This window comes from Phoca vitulina, unplaced genomic scaffold, assembly GCF_004348235.1.
Source record: "Phoca vitulina isolate PV1807 unplaced genomic scaffold, GSC_HSeal_1.0 scaffold13, whole genome shotgun sequence".
Lineage (NCBI taxonomy): Eukaryota > Metazoa > Chordata > Mammalia > Carnivora > Phocidae > Phoca > Phoca vitulina.
The window spans coordinates 33,157,935-33,173,724 of record NW_022589716.1 but is presented as its reverse complement, the minus strand read 5'-3'; the positions used below and the strand labels follow the sequence as shown (position 1 = coordinate 33,173,724).

Sequence of the window (15,790 nt, the reverse complement as noted above, 5' to 3'; positions counted from 1 at the left end):
GTAAAAAGGGTGGGTCTACATGGATCTGAGAGAATGGGATGACTGACAAATACACAGGTGGCCTAGGAGAAGAAGTAGTATTTTAGAGAGGAGGGAGGAGTAATGGCATGAAAGACTGGGTGATGGACATTAAGGAGGGCAGTGATGTAGCACTGGGTATTATAGAAGGCTGATGAACCACTGACCTCTACCTCTGATGCTAATAATACATTATATGTTAATTAATTGAATTTAAATTTAAAAAAATTAAAAAAAAATAAAGACATTAAAGAAACCCATGGATTAAAGATACAAAGGGATCACAGAGAAAAGAAAGGAATTAGACAGAATCCTAAGAAATTATTTTCCCTCTGCCTATACCCTCACTGTAAGAGAAGAGGCTCTAAGATGGGATAAAGAAGGGGAGGTGTCAAAGTGTGGACCAGTTGTAAAGGCTACAGTGGCCACTCTTGAATCCTTTTCCTGGCAAATGGGAAACTATGACAAAGAAAAAGACTGAAACGGTTTTGTTGATTTTGTATACTTGGCCAGTCAATCTGTTAATAAAAGATTCTGGCATCCTTCTTTTCCGATGTAAAGTGTCTAGTAACAGGATCACAAATGAATTAGATGTTGTTTAAGATCACTCCAACTTATAGAATTCTAAGCCTTTCTAGTCTTACTTATTAAAAAGTTGCTCATCTTCCAAACTGAAATGAAGAAACTGGTACAGTTTTTCAAATATCTGTAGGTTATTTGAAAGTTACACACAGGGTCACAGGATACAGGCATTCCAAATAGTATAAATGCATTAAAATAACATGTAGATGGTGGTTCAAAGGGAAAGTGGTATTTTGACCAAAAAAAAAAAAAAAATATTTAGAGCATTTGCTTTGTAGTTGTTATATATACACAGTGATGACTGGGAAAGATTTGTATTTTAAAATGGGTATACAACAGAACACAGCAATTTGCTTTAGTGTCAACTGCAAATTATAGTTTTCTTAAAATCCAAAAAGAAGCCTGCATTTAATTGTAGACTTAGTGCTTTAGCAATGAAGTAAATGTCTTTTCTAAAATGACCATTAAAGCCATTTAATATCAGCAGCTGTAAACTAACAACTATTGTAAAAGAGACAATGGAATTAATATTGCCATCTCAGTAAGCAGACAGCTGGTGGCTCTATGGCAATTTAGAAGTTGCAAAGTTCTTTTCTCAACCCGGTCTTAGTTTACATCTTTTTGTGAGGTTATGTGTCCCCTTCTGCAGATAAGTAAAAGAAAGTCTCACAGAGGTGAAATGACTTGCCTGAGTTTACATAATCCCTGTATATATATTTGTATAGTATGTTTATTGGTATAATAAATAGCAAATCTCCATGTGAATCTAGGTCTCTGGACCATAAATATAATGATCTTTCTACTACATGAGTTTTACACACAAGCTAAGGATCAGAGGAGAGAAAATAAACATGTGGCTTTGAAAGAATGACTAACCACAGAAACAAGGCAGAGTTGTTTTTTTTTTTTTTTTTTAGATTAGGCATAGATTACATAGGCTTTTTAAATACCTTACAAAAATAGGCATGCTTTCATTCTGGTATGCGTTCTGAAGGCAGAGCTTCAGGATATCTCCTACCCATGAAGTTCAGCCTTGGTATTATGAACTGAATTACGTTCCCTTAAATTCAAAGGATTGGAGCTATCCCCCTCATAATCTCAGACTGTTCAGTGATTTGGAGACAGGGCTTAAAAGTGGTGATTAAATGAAAATGTTGGTCCTAATCCAATTTAACTGATGTCCTTTTAAGGAGAAGAAATTTGGACAAACACAGAAGTGGTGCCTGGAGGCACAGCAAGAAGGCAGCTCTTTGCAAGCCAAGGAGAGAGGCCTCAGCAGAAACCACCCTGATCCTGGACTTTTATTCTCCATAACTGAGACAATAAATTTCTGTTGTGTAAGCTATCCAGTATGTAGTACTTTGTTATGGCAGCCTTGGTAAATTAATACACTTGGTAATAGATAAGGATAAAAAAACCCCAACAACTCTGATATGGGTGTTTATTCTTTCAAGATGATAACAATGATGGCAATGGGTAACATTTATTGACTGCTTAGCCCACGCTAGGAAGTCTTCCAAGAGTTTAACATGTACCAACCCCTTTAGTTATGATCACAATTCTATGAGTAGGTACTTTTATTATTCCTAATTTACAAGTGAAGAAACTGAGGCATATAGACTAAGTAACTCACACAAAATGCTCAGCCAACATTTGACTTTAAATGTCTGGCCATGAGAATGATCATTAATAAATGTTCACTGAGCTTAAGAAAAATATTATTGAGTCTTAGAAAGTGAACACATCTTTAGTACAGACCAGATAGAGCTACATACTGAGGATCTTCTATTGCCATACTAGCAGATGCTTTCTTATGTTACACCATATTCTAAAAGGCACATTATATATGACTCCCTTTTCTACAGATATGGACACTAACTCTCAGATAAAGTCAGTTGCCCAATATCAGTCAACAAAAGCAGAAACACGTATTAACCCCATGTAACTGAATCCCAATGCCATATATTTTCTATTTTAGTAACAAGCCACAATAGTTGAAGTGATACAATTGAAGAATAAGTATAAATCATTTAGGAAGAGACATCATTTTTGTATGTGTGTGTTTGTGTGTTTAAACATACTCTGAAATGTGAAAATAGGTCAGAGGATGAAAACCTCGAACCTGACTTTCCCTTGTGTTGAAAAATATTGTGTAATGAGGCAGCAAGTGGCTTTATACCATCCATTTCCCTGTACATCACGAACAAAGGGCAAGCCTCAAGTTTGTGATTTTTGGCTAAGGGCATTTTTAAGTAAAGTCTTTCACATATTCCCCATAGATTTTGAAAAGAACACTCAGGACCAATTTTTTAAATGGAACATCTTGAACAAATTACAGCAAAGGAAAATTTGAGTCCTTGATAATTTAAGTGTTATTTTTACTACTAATGTGAATTCAACCCTAGCAAATTAAAATAGGAAGAATTAATTGGATATGCAAATGAGATTATTCAGTATATAAATCTAATTACATACCAATTTGCTTTAACAGCATGAAAAAAGAATAAATTGTTCTATGTAAATTGATTGTCTTAAATAACCACCTGTAGCCCAACAAAAATTGTCTTGAAAAAGCTATGTTGGTAAGTGCAGACGTCTAAGTTAATAACATAATATTCTTCATAGATCTTGTCACAAGAACCTCTTTACAATGAAACCTGCTTATACTCCTATGTACAATAAGGTATTATCAGGTTTCTAGAACATAAGGAAATAATGTCACAAGTTGGCTTTTTCCCCCCCTGAGCACAATAGATTGATAAGAACATGTTCATTTCTGAAACACTTAATGCTTTCACACAGACTAGACTTGAAGTCTGAGAAATTTTCATGTCTGAAAAATAAGAAAGGTGGGTGAGGTGTGCCAGTTTTTATTAATTTAGCTGTGGCTCTCAAATCTGTTTAATCAAATGCTTTCAATATAACTCAGCAACCCCCTTCCACCACCCATCTTTAAAATTATTTTCTTTGCCACTTAGTTTAAGCAAATGAGTTTTGAATATTTAACTGTCAAAGGAGGCATTAATTCATGAAGTTTGTGCCTTGGGAGCAAGTAGAGTAATACTAGATGTTTGCAAAATACAAGATGGGGGATTAGTTGCTTTTCTCACAAGAAGAGTCACTCTGTCCGCCTCCTTAGACAGCACTGACATACGGCCCAAACAGAAATATCAAGCCATTGTTCTCAGAGTTAGCCACACTAAGACTGGATCCATTTTCAGTGACTCTAGTTCAGGCAGCCCAAATGTTTCTGTGACTTTCCTATAGACAGACCATAGAGGCAATGTTGAGTCAAATCCATGGCTTCATCTAAGAAATCCAATTCCACCTTAGCCTTCTTTATCTTTTTAGGTTTAGACACAGGTATCTTCCAGAAAAGTGGGTGGATAAAAAACATACCTTGAGAGATAGAGACAGACAGACAGATGGACAGATGAACTGACAATGGACAGGTGGACAGATAGAATGAGCATGTTAAGACATCTTTAATCTCCCTTCGTCATCAGCATTCATCCTTGGCTCTGAGAAACCACGCTCTATGCAGCTCGTGATAAAGAAGGCTGTGGAACGATTTATCCAAAGGAAAGTTTTCTTCTACTTTATTGTAAGGACAAGTGTTGTGAATCCCTTTTCAATCTCTAAAGTAAAAATCAGCAATGACAGCTGGTACTGTTGTTCAGTCTCTCTGCCCAAGTTCTTTTCTTTGGGAGATAATTAGAACTTACCCTTAGGGGATTCCTTATCTGCTTTTCAGGCCCTGGCAAGGAGGAACACCGAGTGTGGAGACAGGGCACAGAACTGATGTCCTGGCTCTGTGCTCTTGCTGTCCAGCTATAGTACGTGGCGTCAGAAAGAAGGATCTAAGCTGGTGATACTGTCTTGGGATGAACTCGAAATCAAGGCCAGACAGAAGCCTCAATCAGAATAGAATGGAAGAGACAATGAGTGATCAGATATAAGGAGAAGATGGGTTTAAATCTGATAAGAGCAAATGAATTTGAATGAGAGGGAGGAAGCAGCTCCCCTAGAAGTTCCCTAAGCTAGAAAGCATAGTTGCAGCAGCTTCTTATAGGATGCCTATGATCTCAGACAGGGACAGTTAGGGAGGCTCAAGAGACACTCAAGCAATAGTGTGGTCTCACTCTACTCTTAGTAATGTAGCTCCACACATACAAACAAAAACATTAACTATCATATCACCTCTTTTATTTCTTTCCTAGCCCTTACCACCCTCTCAAATTATGCCATTTATCTACTAACTTTTTCATTATCTGTCTTCTCCAGGTGGAAGGTAAGCAGGAACACCATGCCTATATTTTTACTACCTCTTCCTGAGCATCTAACACAGTGTCTGTGTGGTAGGAGCTCTGCAATTGCTCAGTGACACAGAAGCCAGGCATGTATGCAAGTCACTGGACTAGAGAACACAATTCAATAAGAGCTTTCTAATAGCAAAGCACTATGAGGTCACTTGAGGGAAGAGATTAACATGTGAGGATAGAAAGTGCTCCATGGAGAGGATACAGCTCAGCTTCCATTGTTTAAGCACTTCCTATGTGACAGGTACTGTGTGCAGCGCTATATAATAATCACATCAACCCTAGGAGGTATGTACTATTGCCATCACTCTTTTCCAGAAGAGGACACAGGTTGAGCCTGGTTAGGTCACTTGCCCCAAATCATAGAGCAGTCTGTTAATGCATTTTGAATAGGGATCCAAGCAATCAGAACACAGAGTGCCTTTTGGGCAGAGCTTTAACAAACAGGTGAGGAAAAAAGAGCAGAAACAAAGACAGAAGGATGGGAAAATACAAAGTTTTTATCTTCTAATTGCAGAAATAAATATATGTGTGCTCACTGAGCAAGAGGAGAGACACTGGGGAGAAAGTTAGTGAGAGACAGGAAATTAAATATTTTAGATTTGGTCATAATATAAATATGCACAGAAAATGCACATGCATTTTTTTCTAAGTATACACACCTATATAAAATATGGTCAGGATGGAAGCTATTGGCACTGAAGAGAGGCAATATACTTTATATAATCTATGTAGTTTATCTGAGGAATGAGAATGTCTTCTTCCCCAAGTTTTCAGGAAATATTTTGGGATCCACCGAAGTTAAGGTGTGAAAGAAGTACTGATAAAGTACTGATATAATTAAATATATTATTTAACATAATACAAATATGGCTTGCAATCTGACTGGCTTTTAAAGTCCCATCTGTTGATACAGCCTGTGATATAATCCTAGCTTCTAAACAATTTTCCTTGCTGGCATCAAATAAACTCTGGCAAACCAACAAAGAAAAAAATATTTTAAAATTCACCTCCAGGGTATCAAATTGCATTGTAACTCATTATGCTACAAACTTTGCCACATTCTGAGGGACTGAGGGACTATGTAGAGTAATAATATGTAATCAAGAATGTTAACTAGGGGCATCCTGAAGATGAAATGTAAAAATATTGATTGGAAGGACAACGTGGACTGACCTTAACATTAAGACTGAAATAATGGGGATGCGTGAGGTGGGTGGGACTAAAGTTGATGAATTTAACATTCTCCATGGGAGAATTTATTGATTTGACTTATGTCAAGATTATTTTAATCAGGTATTTCCTGCAGTCATGAGGAATAAAATAACCTAGATTTTTTAAAGCAAAGGCTGATTTCTGGATAATCTAAGTGTTTCCTCCTTTCATGTCTCTGTGAAATATGTGAATAATATGTACTCCTTGGGAAATACCTACAGAATGTACACGAATCATTTCCAATCTATGGATAAATTCAGTAGGGATTTTAATACTCACATGCTACAGTGGAACTACCTATCAAAATTAATGGAATGATTTGGCAGTGGCCAAGCACACAAAAACACTTAAAATTTGTTGTTTGTTGCATTTTCTTTTAAACATGTACTTGGAGTAATTTATCACATTTATTTGGGGGTATTAGTGAGTACACTAAGGTGTAATGAACAATCTGGAAGAACTCTTCTTAGTGCTGTGACAATGCAGAATTGAGAAATCAAGAAAAGTCTGCATGACCACATTCTAATTTTTCTTTCTTCCTGTTAATCACTCTTATTCTCTTCCTGTCTTACCCCCTGCCCAGCACTCTAATGCTGCCTGCAGTCAGTGAGAAAAGCGACCTAACAAACCTGACACATTTAAAAACAGGTCTTGATAGGACATAGAATCCTAGGAATAGTTCTGTCATTAGAAGGGCCTCTTGGCTTCCAAAATTCAGCAATAAAGGAATTACTCATCAGTAATGGAAAATCTGAAATCAAGAGCTAAAGGGTGATACTAATATTTTTGATCAAGGATCTTCCTAGTGTTTCCCATACACACACACACACACACACACACACAAACAAACAAACACACACACTGTGTGTGTTATAAGCATATGTGTGCATGTGTATTTTATATATATATACATTTATACTCACATATAAGCTGCCCTTGGACATTCAAGAGCTGCCCTTGAATCTAGCTTTTTATATGGCAGTTCCTGTTTTGCTTTGCAAGTGTTTTCAAGTAATATTTGCCATCACCTGATCTGCCTTTCCCTAAGAACCCTGTAAGGTAATCTCTGATTCTTCCTTACAAAATCTTTGAAAATAGAGAATGCAGTTTCCTAAAAAGTACAGCAATTTTACAGAGTTCATCTTTTGCTCTGTTGTTTCTATAGTAGTTCTCATGTATGATATGTTAGTATTTGCTTCTTTTACTCAATTTAAACTCTTCAACTTTGCACACTTTGCCATCAGGTAATGAATTTCCAAATACTGTCATTTCAGAGTTTAGAAAGCTTGCATGAAAACAAAACAAAACAAAAAAAATTATGTCAGATTATTCTCTTACTTGTTTGTAATCCTTTAGCCCCCAGCTACATCCTCTTTAAGTCAGACAAAAACAGATTTTGTTTTACATATAAATGTTGATGATTTTCACTGTGAGTATTTTTTGTTCAATGAATTCAATTAACTAAGTTCTTTAAAAATCAAGTGTGTATTATGTGCCATTTTGACAATTCTAGCTCTAGTAAGGGGAAAGGGGGTGGAAGTCAAATAGCTTAGTTTTTCCTTAAACTATTATAAAAAAAATGTCTAAACCACCAGTCAACTCAGTCAAGCATTCAATCATTTGGCTTTATCTGTGCAAAGGCAGATAACTGGTGAGATTTTATTTTCCCTTCTGTATTTCAATTTTACATAGAAATGGCAGTAGTAACAAACCTCCCACCCAACAAAACCTTAATGTATTAAACTTTTAAAAATGAATTTATTTGACATAAAGTCTCATTTATTCGTTCATGTTTTCATTCACTAAGTATTTACTGAGTGCCTGCTCTGTGCTAAGCATTATTTTTGCTGCTTGGGATATATCACTGAATAAAACAAAGATGCCTGTTTTGAAGAGTTTATATTTTAGGAGGAAAAAGAGATAAAAGAAACAAATATGATATGTAAAATAGATAGTATGTGATAGGTCTATAAATGTTATAGAAAAAAGAGAACATGGAAGAGGATAAAGGACCCACCAGTGTGAAGGGAACTGGGTAGGAAACAGTATAATATGCAGTGTTTAGGATAGGTTTCATAGAGAAGGTGAGACCTGAACAAAGCTTGAAGGAAGAGATGAAGTCAGCCAACAATTCATCTAAGGGAAGAGTAGATCATGCAGAAGATAGGAAGAGCCAAGGTATGAAGGCAGATACAAGCCTGGCATGTTTCCAGGTGGGACAGTATAGAATCAGGAGGAGAGGAGTAAGTTAGTTATGGGAGGGAAGGTGGAACAGGTGCTGTTGCAGATTACACAGTGCAGGCTATCAGGTGGACTATGACATTGCTTTGAGTAAAACAGGGAGTCAATGCAAGTTTTGGAATAGAGGAATGACATGTTCTGGTGTGTGCGTGTGTGTTTTTTTAAAGATTTTATTTATTTATTTGAGAGAGAGGGAGAGCAAGAGATCACAAGTGGGGTAAGGAGCAGAGAGAGAAGCAGACTCTCCGCTGAGCAGGGAGCCTGATGTGGGGCTTAATCCCAGGACTCTGGGATCAAGACCCAAGCTGAAGGCAGATACCCAACCGACTGAGCCACCAAGGCTCCCCTGCTTTGCATTTTAAAATAACTACTCAGTTAGCTGCATTGAGAATGAACTGTATAGAGTAGACACTAGAAGCAGGAAAACCAGACTGTAGAAGAGAATGTAGAAAGCAGAATAATCTGACCAGTTAGGAAAGTATTTTAATATTGGAGGAGAGAGATGCTTGCTCGTACCTCAGATCAGGATGGTAGCATGGAAGGTGGGAAGAAACAGCTGGATTCAAATATATTTTAAGTTAAAGCCACAGATTGACCAAAAAATATGGCAGAAAGCAAGGAACCCAAGAAGGATCTCAGTTTTTTGGTCTGCCCAGTGGAAAAGATAAAGTTACCATCATGTGAGAAGGGGAAAGCTGTAGGTAAAACAGTTTTAGGGGAGAAAATGAGGAGATCAGGTCAACATACTGGGTGTGAAATGCCTATTAAGACATCAAACTCTGTATGTCTAGCTAAACAACCTCATCAATTACATTTGTTTTCATATACAGAAATTCACTCTGCTATGGTTTTGGAGTTGTATATACAGTTAAAAATAATGAATAAGTATCAAAGTTTATTGATTTTGCAGGTTTTTTAATATAATGACATATGTGAATTCATGTCTTAAAGTGAAAAAAGAAACAAATATTTATTCCCTCCAGAAATCTTCAATTTGTACACCTTGCTCTTATTTGATACATATAAAATTCCATTATAAATTTGAAGGGCTTAAAAATATTCAAGGCATATCTAGATTTTATAGTAATGACAACTTTTTCTTGCTATAGCTGTGTTGGGGGACAGAGGCACAACACTGAACCATGTGAAACCAAAAGTATGAAGGTGAGCTCAGGAACAAAGAGAAAGGCCTTTACTGATGGTGTACCCAGTTCCAATGTGTGTGGGGTTTCTCTTACACTACTAAGCAGTTAACTCAGTTCTCCATGGACACTGACCAAGGGTCCTACAATTCAATTCAATTCTGATACCATCTAACTGGAGATAGTTTCAGATTCTACAGGTTAAGGGCTCAGTCCCGCAGGGGTGTCCCCTTTCAGTTGCCAAAGTGGTTGTCACTTGTGTTTCTGACTGCCCAGCTATAGATCATAGGCTCCAATGACCCCCTCCTCAGGTTTCACTGATTTGTTAGAGTGGCCCACAGAACTCAGGAAGACATTTAACTTACTAGATTTCCAGTTCAGTATAAAAGGATATAACCCAAGAACAGCTAGGTGAAAGAGATGCACAGGTATGGAGAAAGGGCACAGAGTGCACCACTCTTGGCCTGTCAATCATCCATAGGCAACCAATTCAATCTCCAGCCCCTCTCAGCTCCTTAGAGGTCAGGAGGGTGGGACTGACTCCCAATCCTCCAATCATATGGCTGGATCCCCTGGCAATCAGTCCCATCCTTAGGTGCTTTTCAAAAGTCACCTCATTAATGTAAACTCAGGTGTGGTTAAAAGGGGTTTGTTACGAATAGTAAAACACCATTATCGGTGACCGGCTCCGCGTTTGGAGAAGCAGTCGCCATGTTGTCGGTGGCCTCCCGTTCGGGCCCGTTCGCGCCCGTCCTGTCGGCCACGTCCCGCGGGGTGGCGGGCGCGCTGCGGCCCCTGGTGCAGGCCTCGGTGCCCGCCACCCCGGAGCCTCCAGTGCTGGACGTGAAGCGGCCCTTCTTGTGCCGGGAGTCGCTGAGTGGCCAGGCCGCGAGCCGGCCTTTGGCCGCCTCTGTGGGCCTCAATGTCCCAGCTTCCATTCGTTATTCCCACACAGACATCAGAGTGCCTGACTTCTCTGACTATCGACGCACCGAGGTGTTAGATGCTACGAAGTCTTCAAAAGAGAGCAGTGAGGCTAGAAAAGCTTTCTCCTATTTGATAACTGCAACGACTAGTATAGGTGTTGCATATGCTGCCAAGAATGTCGTCTCCCAGTTTGTTTCCAGCATGAGTGCTTCTGCTGATGTGTTGGCCATGTCGAAAATCGAAATCAAGCTATCCGATATTCCAGAAGGCAAGAACATGGCTTTCAAATGGAGAGGAAAACCACTGTTTGTGCGCCATAGAACCAAGAAGGAAATTGAGCAGGAGGCTGCAGTTCAAATGTCCCAGTTGAGGGACCCACAGCATGATTTAGATCGAGTAAAGAAACCTGAATGGGTTATCCTCATAGGTGTTTGCCCTCATCTTGGTTGTGTACCCATTGCAAATGCAGGAGATTTTGGTGGTTATTACTGCCCTTGCCATGAGTCACACTATGATGCTTCTGGCAGGATCAGGAAGGGGCCTGCCCCTCTCAACCTTGAAGTTCCCTCATATGAGTTCACCAGTGAGGACATGGTGATTGTTGGTTAGAGACCTGGACTCAAGTTCTAGGCTCCTTTTGGTCTTCTTGTCACCTCAGAAGACTTATAAGCAAGCCTTCTATACTTAAGTTGATTTAAAATATTTAAGAATTGCTAATAATGTATTTGCAAACATTAATGTGAAGTAAATTGAATTTAATGTTGAATGCTTTCAAGCATTCACCTAATAAAGCCACTGTTAAACATTGTTAAAAAAACAAAAAACAAAACAAAACAAAAACACCATTATCACTCTTACCACTTAGACAATTCCTAGGGTTTTTGGAGCTCTGTGTCTGAAACAAGGATGAAGACCTTCTGTAAGATCCATGTATTTCTTATTATAGATTGCTGAATCATACTATGATCAAGGGACCCAAAGAGAGCTGAAAGATTTCAAGAATCTACAGAGTCATGAATTGGAAGCCAAATGAGATGGACACTATAGGGCAAAAGCAAATGGAGAAATTTATCCAGTGAACTGGAATTTAAAGTCAAGTAAGAAAAAAACAGTAGCTACCATTTGTTAAGTTCCTAAAATATGTGTTGCACTGCACTTGACAGTTCACACATATAACTCATTAAAGACCTATCATTTATCTACCTCATAGATGGAGGGATTAGCAATCTGTCCAAGGTCATACAGCTGAAAAGTGCAATGGGTTTTGATGCCAAGTATGACTTCAAAATTCTGGCTTTTTCTATTCTACCATGTAGGTTAGTGATCAAATTCAGATCAGGTGTTAGATAAAGAATCATTAAGGACAACTTCTGTAACTGGGGACTAAAAGTTTAGGAAATGTATTTAGGCAAGAGCAGCCATGGCATTAAATGACAGGTCTAGAAGGACATCAGAGGTCAGGTAGAGAGCCCTTTTATCACATGCCTAGGGACAACTGTAGTTAAGATTCCAAGAAAATGGACAAGAACCAGGGATTTATAGGAGTTGAGTGAGCAGGATGGCAATAGGCAGGACGATGAATGTAAATCCCAAGAGAGCTTGACAGCTGAGGCAGCTTCAAATGTTAGTGATGTCTCCCATTGAGGTAGGGACCAAACCTGAGATGATACTCTAGGGCCTTAGGGTGTTGTACAATCTGAATAATAACAATAACCAAAATGTGTATATTCTGCTTGTCTTAGAAATAGGGTGAATGAGGCACTAGTGTATGAACTGCTTTTTTAAAAAAATCCTGTGTACGTAAAGAAGATGGAAATTATACCCTGCATTTAAATAATTAAAATAATTTAAAACCGATGTAGAGATACATATGGGGAAGCATTATTAATTCTAAAGCAAATGCCCTTGAGAGAGTAAACACTGTTTTGTCCTTCACTAGCAAATGCGTTTAAATGAAACAGAAAATGGTCTTCATAAAATTTGATGCTTAAAAACCTAGTACTTGTGATTCTGTTAGGATTTTATAAGCTTATTTGGATTTCATTGTTGATAAGAGGAGTAGGGGGCAGCTATAAAATAATAAACAGGTATGAGTTTAGGCTTGGGAGTTTGGAAATTGCCCGATAACAAAATGCTTTAGGAAAGACTTTTCTTTGTATTGTAAAACACTTCATTTCCTGGTTAACTCAGAATAGTTTAAGGCATAAAGATAAGCAAATCCTGGTTTTTCTTCTCTTTTGAGGTTAGCAGATATCTATCAGGTTGTGGGTCTCAGACTTCTGGAAAATGACTGTGTAATCTCTAACAGGCTACCAATATCCTACTTTCTATGTCTAATTTAAATAGACCTTTCAATGTTGTTCAGCCGGAACAGAGGAGACAAAGCAGAGGGGATTTGCAAGCTCTAAATATGGCCAGAAACCAGAGAAGGAAAAGACTAGGGCAGATGCTGGGTGGCCCTCCAGCTAGCAAGTCCTTTGTGGGCACCTTCCAGCCACAAATGGAGAACAAAAGGACAGAGAATTGGGATCCAGTTATTCCACAGTGAAGGTGCTATTAGACACATGGGATGAAAGTTATGTGTGAATGCATAAATGTGTATGTAAATATACACAGCACCCCTTTCTTGCTCTTAAATTCTTCATTTCCAAGCTATAGTTTAGTGGGAGGTAAATCATGACTAAAATGTTAATGGGAAAAAATAAAAGTGTGGGAATTAGAAAAATTAAAAGAACATATGTTGATTCCAAATTACATTTTGTTACCTCACACTTTCTTTTGTAACTTTACTTTATGTTTCATTGGAGATTATCAGATCAACCCATCAAATATAACAGGCTACTTTTCAAGGAGATGTGGAGGGGAAGGCATTTTAAAAGTTATCGATAGTACTGGCACTGAATAGTTAGGTAGGAAATGTTCCATTTAAACTTAGTACAGCAACATGGTTTAAAAAAAAAAAAAGATAAAATTCATGAAAATTAAAAAAAAATTCTCCAGATAATGCAGAGTGATATATCTTGCTGATGTATATATTTAGTTACTACATAAAGTGAATCCCTTCAATAACTGAGTGGCTCATGGCATGTCTTTCCACTAAAGAGAGTATCTTCATCTCCCAATTCCAGATTTAAAAAAAATCAAATGATTAAAGTATGTAATCATTTATACATTTTTAAAAATAATATCCTTCTTTTGCATCTTACACAAAACAAGCAGTGAATATGTTCTGAAACAGCATTTTCTTAGGAAGGAATGCTTATTTTCCATAATGAACAAATACCACTGTAGACACAAATATTTTTTGCTACTTAAGAGATTTTTTTTAAGTGCAATTCTCCAGCATTGAGACTTTAAGCAGTGTTTGTTTTACAGACTAGTTCAAGTGCAGTAATCTCTGAGAGAAAAATGCCACAGAGTGAATGTTAATATATTTATATGTAGAGCTAATACATTTTTCATTTAACTAGAGTGGAAGCTAATACATTTGTGTAGTGAAACCAATACATTTTTCATTACTTAAATGCATAGTAGATGGTTCCAGAGGTATTAATGAATTTACATGAGATCTTCCAAAGAACTTAAAAACAATTTAAGTAATTTTCCAACAACTATGTCCACCTCCTCATGATGAGCAAGATTATGGGATAGGATATCATTTGTAGAGAGTAGGTAAGCATTTCTTTATCTACAATATCAACAATGTCTAAAGGTAATGGCCCTTTAGGAAAAAGTTTGTGTTTTTACTTTATTACTTTACTCTGAGTATATCCCATGTCTTCCTTTCATTTCCCGACAAGTGACAGAGCAGAGGCTTTTTTCCTTCTTCTTCTCCTTCCTTACAGGGAGGTAGATTTTGAGGTCAAGAGCTAAAGATCAAATGACTCTCTGAATTAACCTCACACCAGCAAGTTTAGAAACACGGTGCTTCTGTTTTCACAAAGACTTTTATAGGCAGCAGACTACTGTGATTACTTGGACAACATTTGGAATTAGCTGTTTTTATGATTACATTATTAACACTATACAATAGAGACAATAGAAGTCTTTGGAGAAATCCCCACCTAATTAAAAAAGATATACTGAATTTTCACAATGGATTTGATCTTGAACTCAAGCTAGGATTTCTGCATAAACACGAGAAACAAACATATTTATGGGCATAAAATTCACCAAGCTGAAATCCTCATGCGTAAGTTGGACATAACAAATGTGTCAATACATTTATTGACATCTCTGTGTATTAAATATGTACAAGGAGCGGAATTTGGAGGTAGAGCACTGAATGTAACTAGTGTGTTAAAGACACAACATTTTTGTTTGATAAAGACAGATTTTTGATAAATCCAATGACTAGCAAGCAGGCCAGGGCACTGATAGCTCTGCATAGCTCTGGAATGGGAGCACCACTCACATGGTGTTCTATGTGAGCAGCACCCCTGGATTAATGTAATACAGCAGTTGGCTACAGCTAAGGTTTGTATGACCAGACTCCTATGTACAAATGACTGATGATTTCACTTTCTCGAATTGTTCTTTGGACTATGGAAGCAATAAATGTAAAGATTAATAATTTTAAAAAAGCAACCTGAAACAAAAGCTAGATGCTATAGAGTGTTAAAGTAAATTTAGTTCTTATTACTTGTAAGTTTCCAGTCATCAACACATACTGATTATGAGAATTTTTACTCAGTAAGTGCATGCAGCCTGTTTGGTCCAGAGTAAGTGCTAAAAAAACTTGAGAAGTTACTCTTATCACCACCTGGTATAATGGTCTGTGATCACAGGTGAATTTAATTTACAGGAATTAAATTCCACCCCAATCGCTCACAGGGTGATCTTGCTTAGAAGGTTCTCAATGACTTTGTATGCTATTTAGAAGGTTCTCAATGACTTTGTACGCTATGGTGAATGTAAGAATGGCATAGACCTGAAGTTCTTTGAGTAAGACTTGAGCTCTCCATGCCATTCAATACCATGTGATTCTGGTGTGTGAAGGGGCATATTTTTTAAAAAAGATTTTATTTATTTATTTGAGAGAGAGAGAGAGCATGAGCAGAGGGGAGGGGCAGAGGGAAAAGCAGACTCCCCACTAAGCAGGGAGCCCAACTCCATCCCAGGACACTGGGATTATGACTTGAGCTGAAGGCAGACACTTAACCAACTGAGCCACCCAGGCGCCCCCTAATAGGGCATATTTTACATAAAACATGGCCCCTGAAGATAAGAAAAATACTTCATTTAATGTTCAATAGCAATTTTTTTCCAGTGTTACTGGGAAATTCAGAAGTGCTGATTTTAGTTAGAGGTAATACATCAGCCTCCAACATGGCCCTTTCCTAAAAG

The 15,790-nt window shown here is 37.6% G+C and overlaps 2 protein-coding genes across 8 annotated transcripts in view; one reads left to right on the top strand and one right to left on the bottom strand.

The window, feature by feature from the left end:
- CNTN4 (contactin 4) overlaps nt 1–15,790 on the bottom strand; it is a 913,589-nt gene that overhangs the window by 388,752 nt on the left and 509,047 nt on the right. The window lies entirely within an intron of this gene.
- LOC116636736 (cytochrome b-c1 complex subunit Rieske, mitochondrial-like) lies at nt 9,361–15,452 on the top strand. The gene has a single exon (XM_032411809.1). The coding sequence runs from the start codon at nt 10,229–10,231 to the stop codon at nt 11,051–11,053; it is 825 nt and encodes a 274-aa protein (XP_032267700.1). The 5' UTR covers nt 9,361–10,228; the 3' UTR covers nt 11,054–15,452.

Coding starts and splice junctions, on each gene's coding strand:
- LOC116636736 (XM_032411809.1), top strand. CDS start 10,229: ATGTTGTCGGTGGCCTCCCGTTCGGGCCCGTTCGCGCCCGTCCTGTCG.